Here is a 23,237-nt window from a genome sequence, read left to right on the forward strand (position 1 = left end):
CGCTCTCGTTTGTATCAGTGGGAGTCTGAAGTAATTCAGATAACTTTAGTAAATTTACTTTGCTAGTAACAAAAAATATTTAAAAGAGTGACTAGGATTTCTTCATATTTCCTATTGGTCTAGTTTAGTGTAAGGTTTTTTTCTGTCAAGTTAGGCAAACAAAACTTTGTAGTACTAATTGATATTTTGAAAGTAACATTCTTTATTAGTAATTCAGGTCTATGCCTGTGTTTAGAATTATTCTAAAATTTGCCAGATCCTCATGTGTTATAATGTAGCATTTCTACTCCAGTTAACTTCCGAAGAAAAAGAATATTTTTATGCAAAAACAAGTTGGCTGAAGAACTGCCTCACCATTTCTATCTATCTGTCTGGACTGCTACCTTTGTGTCGCGAATATGATTTTTTACATGGCCTTGGTTAGCATCAGTTTAAGATTTAGTAATATTATTGAGATAGATCACAGTATTAGGTTGTATAATTCTTAACAACACTTACGCATCAGCCAATTTGAAACAGCTATTTGATGGAATTTGTTATAATCAAGACAGCGACTTAGTTAAAGATTCAAGAATGGCAGCGTTCACTCTATTACTCACATGGAAGAAGTACACAAAAGAAAATTCAGCTACACAGAGGGATCGTGGGTGCAGGGGATAAGGGTACCCTCCCATTGAGTCACGAGGTTCAGAATAGACCCCCTTGCTTTCTAAACTCCTTTCAGAGAGGAGTCTAGGTGCTGCTAGGTCCAATCTTAGTCTCAGACTTGGTCAACAGTTTATGTGAGTAGGGATAGTATATATGAATATATATGTACTCAAATTGCACACACACATGCACACACCGAGGTTAACCTGTGATCAAAATTTCCCTTTTTGTGAGTTTCGTGAATTACTCACTTTTATGTACCGGCATTCATCAACGGACGGTCGGTGAACCTCACAAAGTCAGTTCTTTGAGTCCTCGCGAAATCAATGCACAATCCTTCAATCCCCATGAAATCTACGGACAATCCTTTAATCCTCGTGAAATCTATGGGCAATCCTTCAATGCTCGCGAAATCTACCCTGAGAGGTGTCCCAGCTCAGGGGGATGTACTGGGTCACACAGTCCGCTGCGGTCCCCGAGAGCTCAAAGAGGTCTCCCTCTTGGATCGCTATTTATAGGATCTCGAGATGATTGGCTTTGGTCAGTAATTTACATTCTGGCCACAATTTGTGCTGAGTTGTTCTGACGTACCATTCAGGCAGCAGATAGCCCAGGTGTGGACAGAGATTGCCTGGCACCCAAGTCGTTATGACCAACATAACAGCACAATAGGGCTTTTCCTGGGATCTCGGAGTAGCCCGGGGTGGGGTGGCTGTACCACCACACCTTGGAGTAGCCAAATATTGAAGGGAGAAAGATTTTCGTGAAATAAATGTTTCCTCACCAAAAATAAGCTATTACTGTAACATAGTCACAGTGTCTAGAATTGATTCAATGTTCTAGGGGATTGTGTTAGTAAAAACACAACAGTAAACCAGTAAGTTTATCTCCAGAAGGCTACAAAACAGACTTTCTCTCAGAGAGTCAGTGCCCACCCACTGCTTCATCAATGTGCATCTGAGAGCCATGCACCACTTCTAAAGCTTACAGCATTCTTGTTAGCTGTGGAAATAAATTCTGAAGCTTTTTGTCTGTGGGCAGGTATGCATCATGTTCAGTTATCTGCTTCTTCCTTGGTTGCATATTGGGTGGTATAACTCTTCTGCAAACAAGCCGTAGCAAGGCAGTAATGTAAATCAAAGAGCAGTTGTTTACCTTTTCCCTGGTTTTAGTTCAGTATCCTCACATATAACGTGCTGAATTTAGGGAATGAAGGCTGTCCAAATGTCTTTTACAGATCACATCCAAGTTGTAGGGAGGTATAAAACCGAATCACTATGAATGCCTCTACTAGATCTACCTATTTATTCTGAAAGAAATTAAATGGTTTTTTATCTTCTCTGTAAGGTAACAGATACAGTCAGGAGAGTGAATCTTGTATGCAGGCTGGTGGCAATTCTGTGATCTACTGACGTCTGTTAAAAGATCATAGTATGGACTGTCTTTAGACAGCAGTGAAAGATCAGCAATGTTTCCTCTGCTCAGACCCATGAGGAAAAAATAATTACATGATAGGAAAAGCTTTAAGGCAAAAGAGAAATTTTTTCCACTGCTTTTGATTACATGGTTTAATCCATTGGCTCCAGAAGATACTTATTTGAGATTTTTAGCTGCAACCATGTTATCTAATTAAGCAGTAAGCTTTAGCTGGTAGGGTAACAACATGTAGCAAAGGCTTTAGGAAATACAGGCTATGGTACTGGGTGTAAAGCATAAATGTTTTGTCTTTTCATTTTTTATTTATATCCGTAATAATCTTAGAGTGATTCAAGTACAGAGGTTACAGATGAAAGGACTAAATCTGCAGCTGGTTTACATCTGTATTGTCGTATGTAAGGTGGCAGAATGGTACAATTTGCCATGGCTGGGAGGTTGGCCCAGTAACACACAGTTCCATGTATGATGAGCCCAAATCTTCTCTAACCTTTTCCTGGACCGCAGGAGGGGTAGATTAATCAAAATCAGTAGAATGACACTGGTTTTACACCAGTGAATAGGAGGAGAACTGTGATTGCTTGGCCTTCTCTGCAGTTGTTGATGGTCAGGAAGACGTGTGAGATGCTGCTAATCCAGCTTGATGGTGTTTTGTATTACGAGTTACTAAGGTAAACCATGGAAATTGAAGGAAAGTGGTGAGTTGAACTCTGTTTCTGTTTAGTTCTGTTTCATCAAAGATTGGCAAATGTGAGAAAAAAGCAGTGTAGAATGGTAGCTTCAGATGTATTCCCTTGATAAATGCATTTCTATGTCAGCTAAGTAAGTCTCGCTTTGTCCTTCCTCCCATCTGATTCAAAACTAACATTTTGGCATCTTCTGCAGTGTCAATGTCTGCCTGACCTTTTGGGGGACTGAGTCGCTTTGATAGTTAGCACTGAGGAATACCACACCAGTGAATGCATTAGCTGTCAAATCGTGGTTGTTCACCACTGCCTTATAGAGAGAACCTCCCTCTAACTTTTCTACCTGTCCCAATTCTTACCTTAATAACAAGTCCATTTCTCCCTTCCAGTTAGTAATATATCATAATATAGCATAATTGATAAAAAGATATAGAGGGTGGGGTGGGAGTTTCAGATTTGTTTACTTGTTATTCTGTCTGGAAATTACTCAGAGCCTGTTCTGTGAGAGTACATCACATGAGGAATCTCTCAAACTTGTTCCCTTACAAAGTCCACTGTGTTGGGTCTGGCTGAGATGGAGTTAATCTTGGTTAAACCCCTGGCAGCCTTCATCGTGCTGTGCTTTGTATTGGTGTTTTGGCTACTGCTGAGCAGCGCTCGCACAGCATCAAGGCTGTCTCTCCAACATTTCCGCCCCCCCTCACGAGTAGGCTGGGGGTGGGCAAGATCTTTGGAGGGGACATAGCCAGCACAGCTGACCCAAACTGACCAAAGGGATATTCCATACCATATGATGTCGGCTCAGCAATAAAAGCTAAGAGAAAGGAGGAGGAAGGGAGGGCATTTGTAATTTATGTTTGTCTTCTGGAGCAACTGCTACGCGTACCGAAGCCCTGCTTCCCAGGAAGTGGCTGGATATCACCTGCTGATGGGGAGTAGAGAATAAAATCTTTGTTTTCTTTTTTTTTTTTTTTTTGCTTCCACATGTGGCCTTGGCTTTTGCTTTTTTACTAAACGGACTTTATCTTGACCCAAGAGAGTTTTTTCCATCTCATTTTCTACCTACCTGTCCTGCTGAGGAGAGGAGTTATAGAGCGGCTTAGTGGCACCTGGCGTCCAGCCAAGGTCAACCCACCGTATCCACCCATCCCAGGGGAAGGAAGAAGCATCTTACAGCACGTAGAGAGGCTGACATCATGGTGTCAGGCAAAGGGGAACCTTAGTGGTCTTTCTGTGTCCAAGACATTTCATAGGCATCAGCAAGGGAAAGTTTTGGTCCCCTGGTGGGTGTTTGTCTTGGACTTCATACATGTTAAAAATCTGTAATACATTCACATTCTTATGTCCTTTTTGGAAAGACATAAAGAGTATGTTGAAGACCCTTTTTCATTTCTTCTTCATTGGAATTTGTTTAGGAAATGGAATGAATATTCATGAATAGTCATCTCACATTGTTGATATCCTCTAGACACATGATTTCAGACAGAGAATTAAATTAAGGAAAGAAAAAGGCTCTATTGTAATCCCAACAAATGCCCCAAAAAGGAGGTCCGGAAGAAGCCTCAAAAAGCCAATATCTACCACCCAGATGCCTACTCCATCCTTAGGCAGACATTCAACTCATGTGTTCTCAAAACCCTCAAGTGCTGGATGTGTTTTATTCCAATGCTTTACTACGCTCACTCTAAAGTCTCTGTTGTCATAATTTAAACTCCTTCTTCTTCCATCTACGGCTTATGGAAAATAAATTATTCCCTTTCCTCCACAGTAACAGCAGTCTCCCACATTGTCAAATCTGCTATAGGCAAAATCCATTGTGGATTAATTCTTACCCATGTATTTCTGTTCTAGTATTATTATCTTTGGCTGACACCTTAAGCACAGTAAATAAGTCTGTTGAATCTGTAAGCTACCAAAAAAGTGTATCATGTAAGGACAAAACACATAAGATTCAGGGTTTGAAATAAGTTTTGTGAGGGATTGGGCACAGGTTGGAATCTTACTCTCAGTGTGCTACTCTTAATTTAGTGATTAAGATTAGCAAGCAGCTATTAAGTACGGAAATCTTGTTTTCAACTGTTATTTTTGTTTTGCACAGCTGTTTCACATCCTTGCTTTGTACAGCTACTCTGGGTTGGTTTGCTTTTACAATTTTTCAAAATTTACATAGTTTGGTAGTGAATCATGGAAACTTTGTAGCTGCCAATTGTAGAGAGAAGAGACGCCCGCATTAAAATTCAGCCCCCCGGGCACACCATTACATGAAAGCTCTATCTTTATATGATTACTGACTACTTAGAAATAACAGCACTTTAGAGCTTTGTAGCACAGTTTTACAGTGTTTTCATAACTGTTATTGTGTCTCAAGACATTTAGAGTAAAAACCAAGATCTTTTAGACCACAAGGCTTTAGACACATCTTCTGGTTATTAAAGGTCCAAGAATTGTTGTTCTCCAATTAATAGATCCACAGGTAGATGCATTTCTCTATTAAGACAATTGATTGCAAAATCATTAGGGAAACTTTGTTTGTAAACATGCATCAGTATTTTGACCTCATTTGATAATCTCATACTATGTGAAAAAGCTTTTCTTAACATGGAGCAATTAAACATGGAGCACTTGGCTATTGTTTTGTGTCTCAGATTGTCTAACTTCAGAATATTCCTTCTCTAATTATGGATGTAGATGATTACAGAGCCTCTGTGTATTTTAAAAAAAAGGACTGAGTGTATAGCATGGCACCAAGTTTCCAGAAGGCCTAAGGGAAGATTTTGTTGTCAGAATTCCTACCATCCTGCTCTGCCTACGGTACACCTGACAAACAGGAGAAAAGAAGAGAAATTTCATGTTGTAACCTGTCCTGCGTGTTCTAGGGCAAACATGTGGGATGAGACGAGACTTGGGCTATTGCAGACAATCACTGCAATATGTAGCCCTATACATACATATGGCTATATACATATATATATGTATGTATGTATGTATATATACATATACACAGACCTTTACTCCTTTCTTAGTTGGATAGCTGTCAGTTTCCAGCCTAAGTTAATTACCTGTCAGATTATAATTTGTGGGTTTTTTCTATCGAATTTGAACCATTCGTCTAGTGTGCTGCCTCTGATACCATTGCAGAATAGATTGAAATAAGTACTTTGCACTGTGTTTCCTACTGAGGAGCATTTGCAGAGGCAGTAGTCTTGCCAGGATCAGATTATTACATTGCTTCCTGAGAAAAAGAGGGGGTGAGGGAAGAAACTAAAGTGACTGTTTCTGCAGAGTGACCTGCCATGAAATTATTACATGACATACAGAGATTTTGACCATGCATGAACAGACCATGATCTGATAGAGCATCTAGGCATCATTTTTCTCAGTATCCTGAGGCATTTGTCAGGAGTCTTTTATTTTTGCTTTTGTGTGTACTTTTTTCTTTCATGGAAGTCTCAGTTCCTTGAATCTGTGGATAATATGACGTTTTATTTATTTCTTTTTTGACCTGGAACATTAACTGTGTATGAGTCTGATCAGTGACAGGATCACCATATTTGCGGTGAGAATACGCAGATGGTGTAGAAAGGGCTGGACTTCTTACACTGGCTTTAGTGGCCGCAGTTTATTGGGTGACTATAACCTGCCTCAATTACTTCCCTAGGCTTTTTGACAGCCTGTTGAGGCTAAGGTAGCTATGTTGCTTTTGGTACCCAAAGCCAAGCTCAAGTGCCTTCGGGACATCTTCAGTTATGTCATGTAGACATGTTTTGCATTCATTCATATTTCATCATGTGGAGAGCCAGAAATGAAGTTTTTCCGATTAAAATGTTTCTGTTTTCTTGACAGGGGAAAAGGAAACGGGTGAGATTAGTTCTGTGGAGAAGTTCAACAGAAAACTGAGGGAGTCACTTGTATTTTCTTATTTATTACTTTTGAGCTCAGAAGTCACATTTCTGTTGAACGGCCACAAATAGCTGACTTTCCCACATCGCACTGGGATGTGACTAATACCATAGTTTGCAGCTCACGTCTGCTCTTTTTAGTATGTCTTTTTTTAACAGTAGTCCTTATTTTTATGAGTGCTATGTACTTGGCAGGACAGCAGCAAGAGGTTTGCTCTGCTGGAAAGTATTACAGAGGTTTTGAGGTATTTCAAGGCAAATTAATTCATATCTCATTAAAGACAAATGCATTATGTGCCCTGTCTAGACAACTAAGAGATTGGAACTGGAACGCTACTGCAATTCAAACTATGGTAGTAGTTTCCACAAAACAATATTCCATTCTATGTAATTCTGCCATTTTTCTAATATATGTAGTACATGTACAATATAAAACAGTTTTTATGCTTTTTTTCCCTTACTGCTCAGCAGTTTTTGCCATCTGCTGCTGGAGAACAGCCCTAGGTGAAATGACTTGTAGAAATTAAAACAAAACCTAGAAGGGGATATGTAAACACAGAAGTAGATGTTAACTCTTAGAAGTGCTAATTGCTAGGAAACGTCCGTTTCAATGTGAGCAAGTGTTCTGCTAGAGCACTTCAGCTGTGGCTGAAATTATCGTTGTCTCACAGGTACACTTGGGTGAGCTCTGGAACTGTTTGGGAAGGATCTGTACCTACCATTTATGAAGGTTAATGTTGAGTTTTACTTGAGTTGCAGGGTTTAGAAAAGGAAATTTCTTTATATGGGGAACTTTTAAGAAACACGTAAAGGGGCTTTTTGTTCAGAGAAGCTTTTGAAGCACAGTTGTCCCAGTAGACTGCAAGAGGTGCCCCCATGCATTTCCAAGTTTGTTACTAAAAATAATTTTTGAATTGTTGCACCAACTGCTTTTGTAGCATTGCTTCCTATGTTGTGTACCTGCTGGCAAAACTTCCTTAACGCGCTGAAATCAGTGAATTTTGCCTCTATACTTCATGGCTTGTGAACTTGAAATCCATAGAGGGTTAGGAATGAATGCTTTGGAATGGCTGTTTTGGCTTACAGCTGTACAGACAGTGCCAAGGCAAAAAAAAAAAAAACCCAAAAACTGCCTCTCCTTCAGCTGTTAGGCAGTTTCAAAAGGTTTGTAGCCACAAACTGCAACTGGATCAGAATAAGCCAGCAAACTGGGCCATATTGATTACATAAGGAGGGGAAAAGTGGTTCTCCTATTTGAATCCCACTTACTGTTCTCGTATCAGAGCAGTCGGTGACCTTGGCAGACAACTGCTACAGAATTTCTCCACTACAGCTGCTCTTTACCCATGCGGGCATTTTCTGTTCCATATGCCCGCATCCCATCCCCACCTCACACCCCCCCTTAGTGTTCAGTGCCTGGCTTTGATAGATTTATTAATCACCATTGAAAAGTTGTATATAAAGTCATGAACAGTGCCTTCATCTGCTTTCTTGGGTTCGAAGCTAAAGTGCCCAGAAGGAAAGGAAAGCTCATTCCGGACAGACAGGCAAATGCCTGTCCCTGACAAATATTGGCTGAAGATATGAACAGTGAAGAGAGAGATTTGTTTAAAGTTATCTTTGAAGAAGGACTTTTTGAGAATGTGGGAGGTAAGAGTGAGTGTGAGTGGGGAGAGGGAATACACAAATGTCAGTTTTGAATTTAAAATCAACGATTCCATTTTGAATGTCAGAATTAGAATAGACTTGAGCATATTTTCTAGTCTACACTTAGGATGTTAATTAGGAATTAAGGGGGAAAAGAGCAAAGCAAAATGAGCATGATTTCAGTACATACTATATCATCAGTATTAAAAATATTACCATAGTGAGAAACCAGATGAACACTGCAAACAAAAGTGGGTTTCTATGTGTAAGTAGGTTAACTCTAGCCTTGTAGTTCTGCTTTCATAACTTGAGCAGAGAAATTCTTTGCTTCTTCCTCTTTATCCTTAGTGTGTTATATAGGCAGAGGATAATGTCCACACCACAGTTGGCTACACTCCACCAGGCAAGTCTGCCAAAATAAGCCCATAGTGCCTTCTACATCAAATAAGTTGACCATAGCTCAGTGCTGTTGGGTGGAATGTGAAGGCTGTCGTATCACATTGAAAGAAAACTTTTTTCTTCTGTGCCTTTCCATGTGTATGTAAGCATTCCACCAGAAGGAAAGTACTCCTGTCAAAACCTGTTACACCAGTTCTGACCTGTACGCTCCTGCACCATCTCACATGCAGGCATCTGTTTCAGTTTTCTGGTAGTTGTACTACCATACTTCACTATCACTAACATCAGTCAGTCACTTTTTAATTTTTTTATTTGTTAGAAAGGTAAACAATAGCTTGGCATAATCTGCCAAAGACAAGAAAATTGAAGGTTCTTTCAGCAGCGTCGTTTTAGGGTCTTAAAATCCAGGGAAACTTTTCCACGAGTTGCAGTGTTCTGTTGGTTTTTTTGGTTTTTTTTTTTTTTCCTGTTGGTTTTGGAACAGATCCTAGCCCCCAAATTGCTTTTAGGTGTTGCAGTATATTCACTGCAGAGTACAATATTATAATAAGAGCCCACAGGATGCTGAGTATGTACTTACAGGTACATAGGATGCTCTTCTCCATCCTGGCTTCTGCTGTTTGTGGGTCCCAGTATACCCATGAATAAATAAGCAATCCTGCTTTCACTCCACATTATTCCTTAGCGCTTCTCAAACAGCATATTTCTTTGCTGCTACATTAAATTAACAGGTATAAATAACATCATAATGGATTTTGAAGAGATGTACACCATTATAAGCATAGCTAATTCTGTCTTTTAAGCTATCTGCTCAACTTGTATGCTCTGCCGCATGTCAGAAGCCAGCACCCCCTCTTCTCAGTTTACACAGTTGCTCCTGCAAAGACAAAATATTCTGAGAAATAACTTAGTTTGCAGAATTCTAGAAAAAAATGGATTGTTCAGAACCTATTGCAGCTGATGAAGAGGTTTAGGTTTGCTCATTGTCCAGCAACTGTTGTGTCTCAAGGTAGCCTGATTAGAAAAGGTCTACAGCCCGATTAAATAAATTTAAAAAAAAAAAAGATGAACAGTTACACATCTGCATGTGCAACCATTACTGAGTTCTGCATTGACTGTGAATTATAATACCTGGGTGAAGGAATTTGGTTTGGAGTGTGACACAAAATTTCACCTAGAGCATATGAAAGCAAGCTTTTCCATGCCAGGAAAGAAAACTGTGAAGGGATTTTTTTTTTTTTTTTCCCCAGATGAAAACCCCCATAAAACTGGAAGTCTGAGCCGGTGGGACACGATTCAGTAAGAGGGGAAAGAAGGGTTTTCTGGCAAGGGACTCATTAGTGCAGAGAGAAAGCAGTGACTGGAGAAATGCAACTTTGGTGTTAGGTGGTTTTAGAGCTAGAGAGAGAGTTATTCCATGAGCTTAAAAATGACTGTGGCAAGGTTTCTCCTCTGTGGAGAGGGACAGTTGGAAAAACTGACTACACTGAGACCTGGCTGTTTGCCTGAAAATAGACAGCACAGGAATGAAACACTATAGTTTATTGTACGTATGGTTTATACAGAGGGATTCATAAAAGAAGCTGACAAAGCTACAGACAGAAAATTGGCCAGAGAGAACATGGCTGCTGAAGAGAAGTGGCTAACTGCTAACTTGGAACCACAAAACCTCAAACATACTATATAACATCTGGATTTGGACCCACCTGATTATGTAGCAACACAAAAGCAAACAAGCAGAACACACACTGCACTGGAATATCGATGCTGCAAAAATGTTACGATAATTTATAGCAGCCCAGAGCCAGTGATACTGTCTCAAAATAGCTGAAATGACTGCTGCTTAATTATAAACATACAACCTGAATATCATGTCATTGACTTGAAAAGAATCAAGCCCCAGACTGTGTTTGGCTTCTGTTCTCTGTTCTGGGTAATCAAACCGTTTGAAAACATCTCAGATGGCCAAAATGGGTAACGTCAACAAGGCATTGCTCTTCATGCAGAGCAGCCTTGTCCTGCACACGGCAAGAAGCTTCCATAAGGTTTAATCTGGAGAATATCTGAAGACCGTATAGCTGCTTTACAATGTAATCTTTTTCCTCTTTCAGTCATTATAGTAATTTAAGAGCTTCACTCAGGTTTCTTGTTGAGCTCATTTTCAGACCAGCTGAAACACAAAACCAGGCTGGGATGGGGTGGAAGAAGTCAGCAGTTTGGGGAGAGATGATATGAAAAAGTAGAAATAGAGAACTAAAAGCTTAGTGGAAACTTTCAATAAAGGTTGCACAGATGACAGCTGATCTGCTCCAGCAAGTGAGATTAACATCTGCCAAAGAGCAGTCAAGTGGTTTCTTCAGAGAATTCAGGGGTTTTTGTATAATTCCTTTTCCTTTTCTTTTCTTTTTTTTTTTTGTAATTGATTAATAGCAAAAAGTTATCATCAACTTTATGATGGTACAAACCAATGACGGAGTTCAAGCAACACAGAACAGCACTATGAGTTACTCTTCCGTTGGCTAGATTGTTTCCAGCCTGGAGAAAACACATTTTGGAGAACAGGGTTGATCACGTGATTTTTAAGAGGTAACCGTTAGATGGGAAGAGGAGGCACCCCCTGTGAACTGGCCCTTCAGGGGTACACAAGCATATACACTTACTCTCTGTATAATCCTCACTGCCATACCTGCAGGGTTGTGTTCTGGGAGGAATTTCTGACCAGTTTGTACGCTCACCCTGTGCAGCATGAATGAAAGGTGAGCCGTCTCTACCACAGTGCTTGTGGGACCTCTAAAGTTTCTTCAACTTTAGTCTGAGTCTGTGATTCAGATGGCAACTCAGGTGTCCCTCACACAGGAACATTTTTGCTAAGGCCATGAAACGATTCCAGGTTTGGAAAGCGGAACGTGCTCAAGCACCTTGCTGGCTTGAGGCCTACTCTAGCGTCTTAGCTGGGTAGCAAAGGTTGATGCATTAGGGAACTGTGGGGCTTTTTTTTCCCTAGGATTGTATGTGGCTCTTCAGTACTTGACAATCTTAAATTAGTGTTCAAACCTGTCTGCTGAATACTTAGGCGCAGCAAACAAGGGGGGGAAACATTGAGTTTGTTACGTGCATTTCAAAAGCGTGTGATGTGGAAATCACATTCTTCGACAGGCTAGAGTGTTACTAAATTTAAATTAGTTTCATTGACAGCACGGAGATGCCAGAGGAATGCTGTCAGCTGAGAATCTGCTCCTGCGCATTTTGCAATATTCAAATTAATTTAAAGTAAGGATTTAAAATTTACATGTGTAGGTATTTAGACATTTGCAGCTGTGAGCTTACAGGCTATGGTGATAGGTACATGAGAGGCATGCTATCAACCAAGAAAAGGAAATAAAATGATTTATGACATCTACTGCTTCCCAGAAGTACTGGCTGTAAGGTAGTGCTGCTATTACCATGAAGTCCCAGGAATGTTTCATGTTACCAGGCCTGTAGAAAAAAGCACTGTATTTTTCAGTGTAGAAGCTGTTGCTGACAAAAATGCTCAGGCACTGCAAAGATTGCCTGAGAATAATTTTGTCTGTCCCTTGCAAAGGGGAGCAGAGGAGCAGTTAAAAGGGAAAGGAAACATATTTACCTTCTCCCTTAGAGCTGGCCTTGCTGGCTTAGGGAAGGTAATGGTGCTGTGGAGCTTCTGAGGTCGGCGCTAATGTTGCTGGGGAAGAGGAGGGAGGACAGCATAAAGCTACTTGGCCTGGGATCAAGAAAGCTGTTGCAGAGTGGTCTCCCACAGAGCATAAGACACTCTTGGCTGCTGCAGCTGCTGTGGTGTAGCCTCTTTCCTTTGGTGTTGCCCCCCATCTGAAAAAACAGCCAACAACTAATGAATCACAATTGTACTCTAATACAAGTAGAATTGATCTAATACAAATGTCTTCAACCCCCCCCCAAAAAAAAAAAAACAAAAAAAAACCAAAAAGTCTGCAGAACAAGATAATTTATTTTCTTGAGGTTGCTAGTGTGAATACTTACACAAGAAGTGAAGCCACCTAACACTTCAAGGCCACAATATTTAGGTACGCCAGGGAGATAGCATTGTTCTAATACAGAACTGTGGTTGTACAAAGAACTGAAGCACTTGGTTCCCAAATAAGACATATAATCAATGACCTTCTGGTATTTCAAGAAGAGGTATGGATTTCTGTCAGGCAGTGGCAAATTACACTTTTATCCTTTTCTTCAGGAGTGTATCATTGATGAAGACTGTGAAACAGGGAAATATTGCCAGTTCTCCACCTTTGAATACAAGTGTCAGCTCTGTAAAACCCAGCATACAGTAAGTCCTGAATGAGATGTGATTTTATGTGGTCTTTAGAAACTCAGTATATGAATTATTGTTGCTATCAGCAAGTCAAAAATGATAGAAAACAAGATGCAAAGCTTTCTGCATGAGGTTCAAAAACGGATGTGTAGAGTGTTTTGGGTTGGGTTTTTTTTTTTGCCTATTAACACAACTAAGTTTTAAGGTTTGTGTTCTCATATGCTTTAAAACCTGCACTCTGTTCCTCCTGGCTCAAGCTTGACTTGTTAGGTAGCCTAACGACAGCGTAGACTAACACATTGTAGTTTGCCAGTGGAACGGGCAAAGGGGAAATACTGTGCCAACTCCCAGGGCTCAGCTGACAGGTGGCCATTTCCAGCTCTTGATTCACAAGGAGAATTGCAGCAGCCTGCGCTCTTGCCTTCATTGACAACTTGTACAATGCTGTAGTGCAATTGTTACTGTAAATGTTCCTCTTACATGGATTGTTTACATTATTTGAATCTGTGAACCTCAGGAAACATAAATTCCTGTCTTTTGAGCTAAAAGATAAACAGTCTTGGTAGTAGCTGTGGTTAGATTATCTTCTGTAGGTGACAGATCCCTGAAAAGCTCAGGCTTTTTCTGTGCTGAAATCCAGTTTAAGAGCAGTCTGTCGAACAAGGCCTTTTATCCGACGGTCCCTTTTCATTTAAGTTCTGTTGATGGCCTCTTGTGAAACAAATTCATTCCTCAAAACATTTGCAGACAGTTAAGTCTATAAGCAAGCAAACCTTGCTGTAAAGTCCAATAAAACCAATAGGATTATTATAATCTAAAAGTAACAGGCTGTTCCTGAAATGATTTAAATACTTACTTATCTTGATAACTTCAGGGAGCTCTATTGACTTCAGTGGATTGAATGCTTGCTTAAATACAAGTCCTGAATATATGCTTGTCATTAAGAAAGCTTATTCTTCATCTTTTAGAAAACGTTAAACTGCTATTTTTTCATTTTAACATGGAATAATTAAAAATCAAGATTATAATGATAATTATAATTAACACCCCCCGCCTTTTTCCTTGCAGTCCTCAGTAGAACATTTGTAGGATAAACAAAGTAAAAACTGGGTGCTAGCTAAAGTCCTGTTGTAAAGTGAGCTCAGACTGAAGATGATGGGATCAATTCTCTGACCTAGAACCCCCACAATTACAAACCATTTTTCTTTTTAATTAGCAGGTCTTAGTAGTGCTAGTGTAGTCCTACTTCTTGCCCTATGTTAAGCACTTCCCGTAGGATCCACTGGAAAAGAAATTCTGACTTTGTATGGCTGCCCAGACAGGGCTTCACACAGACAGAAAAAAGCTGTTGAAACGCTGACCTACTAGGAATCTTTAAGATGTTAATCAAAAAAAGAAACAAAGTGACACAGCGCTTTTATTAGGTTGATTTATTAGGTGTGTATAGTTGAAATGCTGGGACAATTGTCATACAAAGCTATCTTTAGCTAGAGATTTGCATTTCTGATTTTCAAAGAGAAATTTTTTTCAAAGATTCTGGTTACAAATGAGGTCTGGTTCTTATTACGACTAAAAATTGGATTTTAGCAAGATTTTTTTGCTTTGCTCTTTGAAAGGAATCCTTCTGAACAAACTGTAAATTCCTGACTGCATTTTAACAATGGGAAAAAAAAAATCAGTAATGTTTTCCATTGATAATGTTTCATTTATTAATTTTTGTTTTTCTTGATTGCAAAAGGCTGTCCTGAAATCCATATTATACTGTAGGATGTCTGGCTGCTGATCAATTTTCATGTAAATGCTAAAATAAGAATTCAGGGTTTGTAAGATTGAAAGTATAGTAGTAGCAAAAGAGTGCTGTGACTCTGCTGCGGAGGCTCCTCTCTGGCAAATAGTTCTATGTGTGCTCCAAGTTGAGAACCTAAGCAGTTCTGTTTAAACAGTGGCAATATGACAGGCATACATTTCAAGCACATATGCAGTTGTCTTCAGGACCAGGGTCTAATTCTGTGTTTAGCTGTCTGTTGATATATGCAATTAGTGCTAGAGTGACAGTTTTGTCATGTGCTTTTTCCATTTCCAAGCATTGCTCACGGGATGTTGAATGCTGTGGAGACCAGCTTTGCGTTTGGGGTGAGTGCAGGAAATCCACTTCAAAAGGAGAGAACGGCACCATTTGTGAGAACCAACATGACTGCAACCCTGGAATGTGCTGTGCTTTTCAGAAAGGTACAGAGGCTTTGCTTTTTATCCTATTCATTTTATAATACAGGAGTGTTAATATTTAGCTCTTTTGCCCAGGTGAAGTGGTTAAATCTCTACAGAATCAATAGGTCGTTCTCCCTGGGCCTGTGGAGCTCACCACGTTACCATCACTGTAAAACTTCAATAGAGTGTCGTGGTTTAGCCCCGGCCAGCAACTCAGCACCACGCAGCCGCTCGCTCACTCCCCCTGCCCCGTGGGATGGGGGAGAGAATCGGAGGAGTAAGAGTGAGAAACACTCCTGGGTTGAGATAAGAACAGTTCAATAATTGAAATAAAGTAAAATAGTAATGATAATAATATAATAATTATAATAACAATAATAATATACAAAGCAAGTGATGCACAATGCAATTGCTCACCACCCGCCGACCAATACCCAGACAGTTCCCGAGCAGCGATCGCTGCTCCCCGGCCAACCCCCCCCAGTTTATATACTGAGCATGATGTCATATGGTATGGAACAGCCCTTTGGCCAGTTTGGATCAACTATTCTGGCTGTGCCCCCTCCCAGTTTCTTGTGTACCTGGCAGAGCATGTGAAGCTGAAAAGTCCTTGACTAGCATAAGCAGTACTTAGCAACAACTAAAACATCAGCGTGTTATCAGCATTCTTCTCCCACTAAATCCAAAACACAGCACTGTGCCTGCTACTAGGGAGAAAATTAACTCTATCCCAGCCGAAACCAGGACACAGAGTTAGGAGTGAGAAACGGTGTGATAGGGGTGCACAGTGGTGAAAGAAAAGCCCATTGCACGCTAGAGATGACAACAGCATGAGAAGCACAAAAATCTAGATTTCTAAAGGAGATCCTCAGTCATTTAAAAGTGGCAGAGCTCTATGTTACATTTTCACCCCATAGAGCAAAAATAAGAGAATTAAAAATGTACAAAATAAATTAATGAGATTACTAAAAGCGGCTTTTCCTTCAATAGCAGCAAGCAGGCCATCAGAATCAAACTGCAGATACATTTCATACTCTGAGTTTTATACGAGCCTTCCAGGGCACATGCTATGCAATACTGACCAGACAGCCAAGATACGCAGACGAATGCTGTTCCTGATTATGTTGTCAGTCCACATGGGAACATGAGACTTGATTTACAGAAGGGAGGAGAGGAGGGAAGGCATCAGGCCTGCAATCAGTCCTGGATCCTGCCTGGTCAGGGCCCAACTTCTACTGTTTTATATCCACTAGTTCCTCACTGCTTTTATCAGAGTTCACCTTAATTTTGTAGTGACAGGACACCATTCCAACCATCTTTCTACACCAGATAGCTCTTTTTCCTGGCTCTTGCTATGAGCAAGAGTTGACCGTGTACCTTCGCTGATAGTTGGGCTCGATGATCTCTCAAGGTCCCTTCCAACCCAAAACATTCTATGATACAATTCTATGATAGTTGGGCTGCCTATCCCGCCTTCAGCCTGCTGGTGGATCAGGCTACTGGGGCATTTCAGGAAAGCGGAGGAGAAAGCTCAAATACCAGTTAAAGGCAAGTGGGCCTGCTCAGCTTTTCCTTGTGAATTTTGAGCATTACATAGTGGACCTTAGACATTAAGCAAGTTCAATTTCAGCAAGTTTTGGTTAAAATAGGTTCCCCCCCCGCCTCCCTTCATCAGGTTTCTGCCTAAAGCATTTACAGGTTTTGCCAAGCTCTATCAGAGATTTCTTCGTACTCCAATTCTGAAATGAGACAGAAAGAGCACTTCAATAAATGCCTATTGCTTTCACCATGCAGGACTTTGAATCTCTGCTCATGCTGCAGAGATGAGTAAATCAGTAATTTACATCCATTGGTGTTTGTAGCACTAGGCTAGTGTAGTGTGAGGGTAATACTGCTTCTGCAGTCCTCGTTTCCCAGGGGATCCAAACAAGCTGTGTCTTCATTATGATTATTTCAGCTGCATAAGACATTCACACTAATTTGAGTGTAAGTTGGTGCTTGGCTTGAAATTAAATTTAGTACAAACCTGTAACGCAGGAAGGAACAATAGAATAGATAAGAATATTGATGGAACACTATTATTAAAACTTTAAGTAGAGCTATTGATAATAGCAATAGATTTTTATTCTTTACGATTGTCTGCTTTAGCAGTGCTTTAGGGTTTTTCAGGTTAGGCCTAACCTCAAGGCCTTTCTCCATCACTAGAGTATTGCAAAAGGTTGTCCTAATAAAGATTGGACTATCTTTACCTGTATACTTGTCCTCGTTTCAGCTGGGATAGAGTTAATTTTCTTCCTAGCAGCTGGCATAGTGCTGTTCTGGATTTAGTATGAGAATGATGTTGATAATCATAGAATCATAGAATCGTTTAGGTTGGAAAAGACCTTTAAGATCATCCAGTCCAACCATTAACCTACACTACCAAGTCCACACTAAACCAATCAAGGGTAGACTAGACTAAACCATGTCCCGAAGTGCCACGTCTACCCATTTTTTGAACGCTTCCAGGGATGGTGATTCCACCACCTCTCTGGGCAGCCTGTTCCAATGCTTGACCACTCTTTCCGTGAAGAAGTTTTTCCTAATATCCAACCTAAACCTCCCCTGGTGCAGCTTGAGCCCATTTCCTCTCGTCCTATTGCTAACTACATGGGAGAAGAGACCAACACCCACCTCACTACAGCCTCCTTTCAGGTAGTTGTAGAGAGTGATAAGGTCTCCCCTCAGCTGCCTCTTCTCCAGACTAAACAACCCAGTTCCCTCAGCCGCTCCTCATAAGGCCTGTGCTCCAGACCCTTCACCAGCTTCATTGCCCTTCTCTGGACATGCTCCAGCACCTCAATGTCTTTCTTGTATTGAGGGGCCCAAAACTGGACACAGTATTCCAGGTGCGGCCTCACCAGCGCCGAGTACAGGGGGACAATCACCTCCCTGCTCCTGCTGGCCACACTATTCCTGATACAAGCCAGGATGCTGTTGGCCTTCTTGGCCACCTGGGCACACTGCTGGCTCATGTTCAGCTGGCTGTCGACCAACACCCCCAGGTCCTTTTCGGCCAGGCAGCTTTCCAGCCACTCTTCCCCAAGCCTGTAGCATTGCATGGGGTTGTTGTGACCCAAGTGCAGGACCCGGCACTTGGCCTGGTTAAATCTCATACAGTTGGCCTCAGACCATCGGTCCAGCCTGTCCAGGATGTTTTAGTTGTTGCTAAGTACTGCTTACACTACTCAAGGACTTTTCAGCTTCACATGCTCTGCCAGGTGCACAAGAAACTGGGAGGGGGCACAGCCCGAATAGTTGATCCAAACTGGCCAAAGGGCTATTCCATACCATATGACATCATGCTCAGTATATAAACTGGGGGAGTTGGACGGGGGGGCAGTGATTACTGCTCAGGGGCTGGCTGGGCATCGGTCGGCGGGTGGTGAGCAATTGCATTGTGCATCACTTGCTTTGTATATTCTTTTATCATTATTATTCATTTCTCTTCCTCTGCTGTCCTATTAAACTGCCTTTATCTCAACCAATGGGTTTTATTTTTCTCCCCAGTTCTCTCCCCCATCCTACCAGGGTGGGGGGGGAGGGTGAGCAAGCAGCTGTGTGGTGCTTAGTTGCCAACCAGGGTTAAATCACAACAATATTTTTTTTTATATAAAACTCTAGTAAACTGTGGAACATTCACTGCTTAAGATATAATCTGGTTTGGAATTAGAAACTGATAAGTAATATACATTAAAGCATATGTGTGTGTCTGTGCATACATACACATATACATATTTTGACCAAGCCTGTTTTAAAAACTTAAATTCTGAACTGCTCACATATTTTACTCTGCCATAGCACAAAAAAATGAGGTGAATGAAGACAAGAGAAGGAAGGGAGGTTTGACAGGAACATCTGGAAGAGCTGAACTGAAGACTGACACTTAAGTTACTAGCATCAGGAAACCCAAATGACATATCCTTCTAAATAATTTCTTACACAGGTTGAAATTCACCCCTGTGCAGAAACAAGGGTGCCAAACCCCAAATGCCAGACAGCTTTGTAGAACTGTAGAATTACTATAACAAATTAAATGGTTGAGTATTAGTCCTTGTAACCTCGTTATTTAGTCTCTGAACAATTACTCTGTATTTGTAACCTCTGCAAAGAAATAGAAGAAATGGGAAAAATAACAGAGTTCCAAAATAGAGATTTGTCTCTATTCAGATTTTAAATGATTGCATTGAAAAGGATTCACTGTGATGTTAGTTTTCTTGGTTTTAGACTAGTCTGTCAAATCTCCAAGGGATGGAGTTGTGCAGTACTACTGTATTGACAGTAGTCTCTTCATGAAGAAGCAGGAGTTGATCTTGCTCATTAAGCATAAACTTCAAATGTCTTACTCCCACCTAGTGGAAAGAACATTAAGTTATGGCTCCCCAATATGTAAGGGCACTTAAAAAGAGGTCAAGTGTGTCTTTTTGTATCTTGCATGTAGACTTAAAGATTAGGTCATCTCAGTTTAGCAGACAGTTAACGACTTCTCATAAAATTAATTTACTCTGGCATGCAGAACTACTGTTTCCTGTGTGCACTCCATTACCTGAGGAAGGCGAACCCTGCCATGATCCTTCAAACAGACTCCTCAACCTGATCACCTGGGAACTGGAACCCGACGGAGTACTTGAGCGATGCCCTTGTGCAAGTGGCTTGATCTGCCAACCTCAGAGGTAAAGATCAAAACTGGGCAACCAAGCTGTTTGAAATTTTTGAGGGGTCTCTTTCTGTGGTAAATAGATGCAGAACTTGCAGATTCTTCCACACTAGAAAGTGTTTTGACAGCTTTGTCATCAGTAGCATTGAAACTTTCTCAAACTTGCTGCTTTGTCCCACACAGATGTGCCTAATTGAGTTTGGTAACACCTTAATCCCATGTGAGTTAAGTTTGTGTATCACACTGGCACTGCTTTTTAATCAATTAGAAAGTACTAGCAGTTGTTGAGATGTATCATTCCAATTTAATTCTCCACATACAGCTCTTGTACACCAACTTTCTATGTTAGATTGAGCTTCTGTTAGACATTTTGCTTGCTTTCATACATAAGACATATTAAAGACATTTTAGTACACGCAGTAAGTGTAAATAGGCATGTTCCTGTATTACTGATCAGCTTTACAGAAGGTCACTTCTATCACAAGGGAACAAACAGATATCTTCGCTTGCACTTGCCTTCAGTTTCAAACTAACCTGAGAGGCCAGTTTCCCTACAGCTGGCTTAAGATCTGCTGTTCAGACTTGAAACATTTCATACTGTGCAGACTTCTTCTGTATCATTGAGTTTCACAGAATAGGAAGCAGGCTGACTCCATATTTTCTGCTAGAAGTTAAAACTTTTAATATAATGTTCTTTAAAAGGACAGTTATTTGCATTATCAACAATTTCACTGGGAGAAAGTGAGATCATTTCAGTTTTGCACTAGAAGCATTTTTAGAAAACCTGCATGTTAGCTATGAAATAAGCTCTCCAAGTTTGTTCCTACACTACCATTTTCATTATATTAACTTTCAACAAGACAGCATAGCTGTGATAGAGATGTAGATTAGTACTTCTCTCTTCTGTGTCCAACTGTGTTTCTACATTTTTTTCATGCATGAAAAGTAACTGGATAATATTTTGTTTCATAAATGTGATCTAAGGAAGCAGAGTTGATCCCATCCTTTCAGCACCAAAGTTTTAGTTAATGCACAAGTACCATTAACCTCAGGGAAGGAAGTCAGCAAATGTCATGTCTAGTAAGAAGGAAGACATTTCAGATGAGGATATAGAAACACAGAAATGAATTAGGGTGTGACCATAACTGAATGGTCCATCTATAGTCACAGGAATTATTTATCTGGTTTGGGTTATCACAAATACAGTAACACTGTGCATACCACCTACCCATGACTTGCATGGACAGTAAGATAAAGCTGCTTCTGTGAATTTACATGGTAAATTTGAAGATTCAGATAACATTTTTTATTAAAAGCAGCAGCCCATCTCTGCTTGAAATGGCCCTTGGCTAAATATTACTAGTGAGCAATAAGCACTGAAACAATCAGATTATATCCTAGTTATTCTGTAACTAGCTGTTCTATAATATCCTATTATATCCTATCCTATCCCGTACTATGGGGATAGTCTGCTGGAAGTCTTAGAACTCCTAGGAAGCAAAACACAACATTTCAAAACGTACACAAAATAAGCTTCAGGAGCACCTATAGTTAATCTACCCTTTGTTTCCAGTGAAAGAGGCTGCAGCTTTAAGCAGCTGTTGAGGTGCGCCTGGCACATGCAGCGGTCACCTCGCACTCTGTCACAAGGACCTGTAGCCCTGTTCTGTCCCACGCAGTGCAGAGAGATAGCGGGTACACCATGATCAAGTTCTGTTCCCCTGCCTCCTGTCCACAAATATAAATCATTCCTGTTTCTTTTTAAAGTTCCTACAATGAATGTGGGATCTTTGTTCGCAGGCAACTAGAGCTATTTTCAAAATGAAGATAGCAGCAAATACAGCTGCTATCCTGTTTAGAAACAAATATATAATGCTCACAGTTTTCTCAACTTCACAGCTTGATGGCAAACAACATGTTTCCACATTCCTTTTAAACTGGAGTATCATGTTTCTTAACTTGGCATTATGACATGAACAGGAAGGACTAGTCACCGTGATTGCTTGTAGGTAGAAGGGCCAGCTTGTGCTGAGGTCCACTGCCATCTTGTGTCCCAGCATCAAACATTTTTTGCTCTTAGGATCTTTGTTCTAGCTCTGTACATGGAAATCTCATCTTTAACTCTCCAGCTGTCAAGCATGTAAAAAAATCAGGTGTTTATGAAGTCAGCTATGGTAGAACTGGCAGTATTGTGCATTTAACATGCTTTCATATGGGGAGGGAATGAAGTTTATTAAGGCAGTAGCAGAACATGGAAAGATGTACTATATAATCAGATGTGTGTCTCTTTCCAACAGCTACAGCACTACATCTCTGTGTGAACTGTCTGCCAATGAAACCAAGAATAATGAAAAAGATGACCCCTTAATCGTGGATGAGATGCCATTTCTCAGCCTGATACCCAGAGATATTCTTTCTGATTATGAAGAAAGCAGTGTCATTCAGGAAGTGCGTAAAGAGTTAGAAAGTCTGGAGGACCAAGCAGGTTTGAAGCCTGAGCCTGACTCAGCTCAAGATCTGTTTTTGGGAGATGAAATTTGAAGTCCAAGCACCAGTTTAATTGGTTATTTCTAGAAATTTTTGTCTAGTGTCTTGCTTATATAAACCCTAAACACATACTGCTGGATAGAAGTGCAATAAACAAGGTCTTCAGTGAGCATCCTTTTCTGGACACCAAACCCGCATGTTCAAATTAGTGTTGAATTCATTCAATCCTTGGACCAAACCTGCTGTCAAAGACAAATGAAAAAATATATCAGTGTTTCTTCTGGATTAGTACTTTCCCCTTGTACATTAGAAATACGCTTATCAGTGCTTGTACTCATTAAAAAATACACATAAGCATAAATAATCTTAAGTTATTAGTGACCGTAGAAGTGACTTTTGAGTACGTGTATTTAGAATCGTTTCTTTTACTAGGGTAAGAACCATCTACTTTGGACTGTTTTAGTCATTGATTTTAAGCAATTTTTTATTTTTTTATTTAGAAAATATAATCAGTGAAGCTGCAACATACAGATTCTGGGTGTCATGTCCATCCATCTGTCCGTCCGTGTCTCCTTCCCCCCCCCCCCCCAATGGAAGGATGGAAAAGATAAAGGATGCTCACGCTTCTAGATGAATATACCCAGAGCTTCTTTTCAGCTGTGTACAATGGATGCCATCTGTCCTGCAGGAGCCTTCAGTGTAACTTAAGAACTGGTGTTCCACAGCTAGAGTATCCCTTGAGTTTTATACTTCGATATACAATGGTTGTTGGCCTCCCCCACTACATAACGGGCATGCTATCCAAAAAAAAAAAAAAAAAGCCT

The 23,237-nt window shown here is 40.5% G+C and overlaps 1 protein-coding gene across 1 annotated transcript in view; it reads left to right on the forward strand.

The window, feature by feature from the left end:
* DKK3 (dickkopf Wnt signaling pathway inhibitor 3) overlaps nucleotides 1-22,658 on the forward strand; it is a 33,586-nt gene extending 10,928 nt beyond the window's left edge. The window contains exons 4-7 of the mRNA XM_075713108.1: nucleotides 12,945-13,037; nucleotides 15,107-15,251; nucleotides 19,786-19,942; nucleotides 22,224-22,658. Coding sequence (XP_075569223.1) covers nucleotides 12,945-13,037; nucleotides 15,107-15,251; nucleotides 19,786-19,942; nucleotides 22,224-22,467 — 639 coding nt within the window. The 3' untranslated portion in view covers nucleotides 22,468-22,658. The remainder of the gene's footprint in view (nucleotides 1-12,944; nucleotides 13,038-15,106; nucleotides 15,252-19,785; nucleotides 19,943-22,223) is intronic.
* The last annotated feature ends 579 nt before the right edge of the window (nucleotides 22,659-23,237 follow it).

This window comes from Pelecanus crispus, chromosome 6, assembly GCF_030463565.1.
Source record: "Pelecanus crispus isolate bPelCri1 chromosome 6, bPelCri1.pri, whole genome shotgun sequence".
In the NCBI taxonomy this organism is placed as follows: Eukaryota; Metazoa; Chordata; class Aves; order Pelecaniformes; family Pelecanidae; genus Pelecanus; species Pelecanus crispus.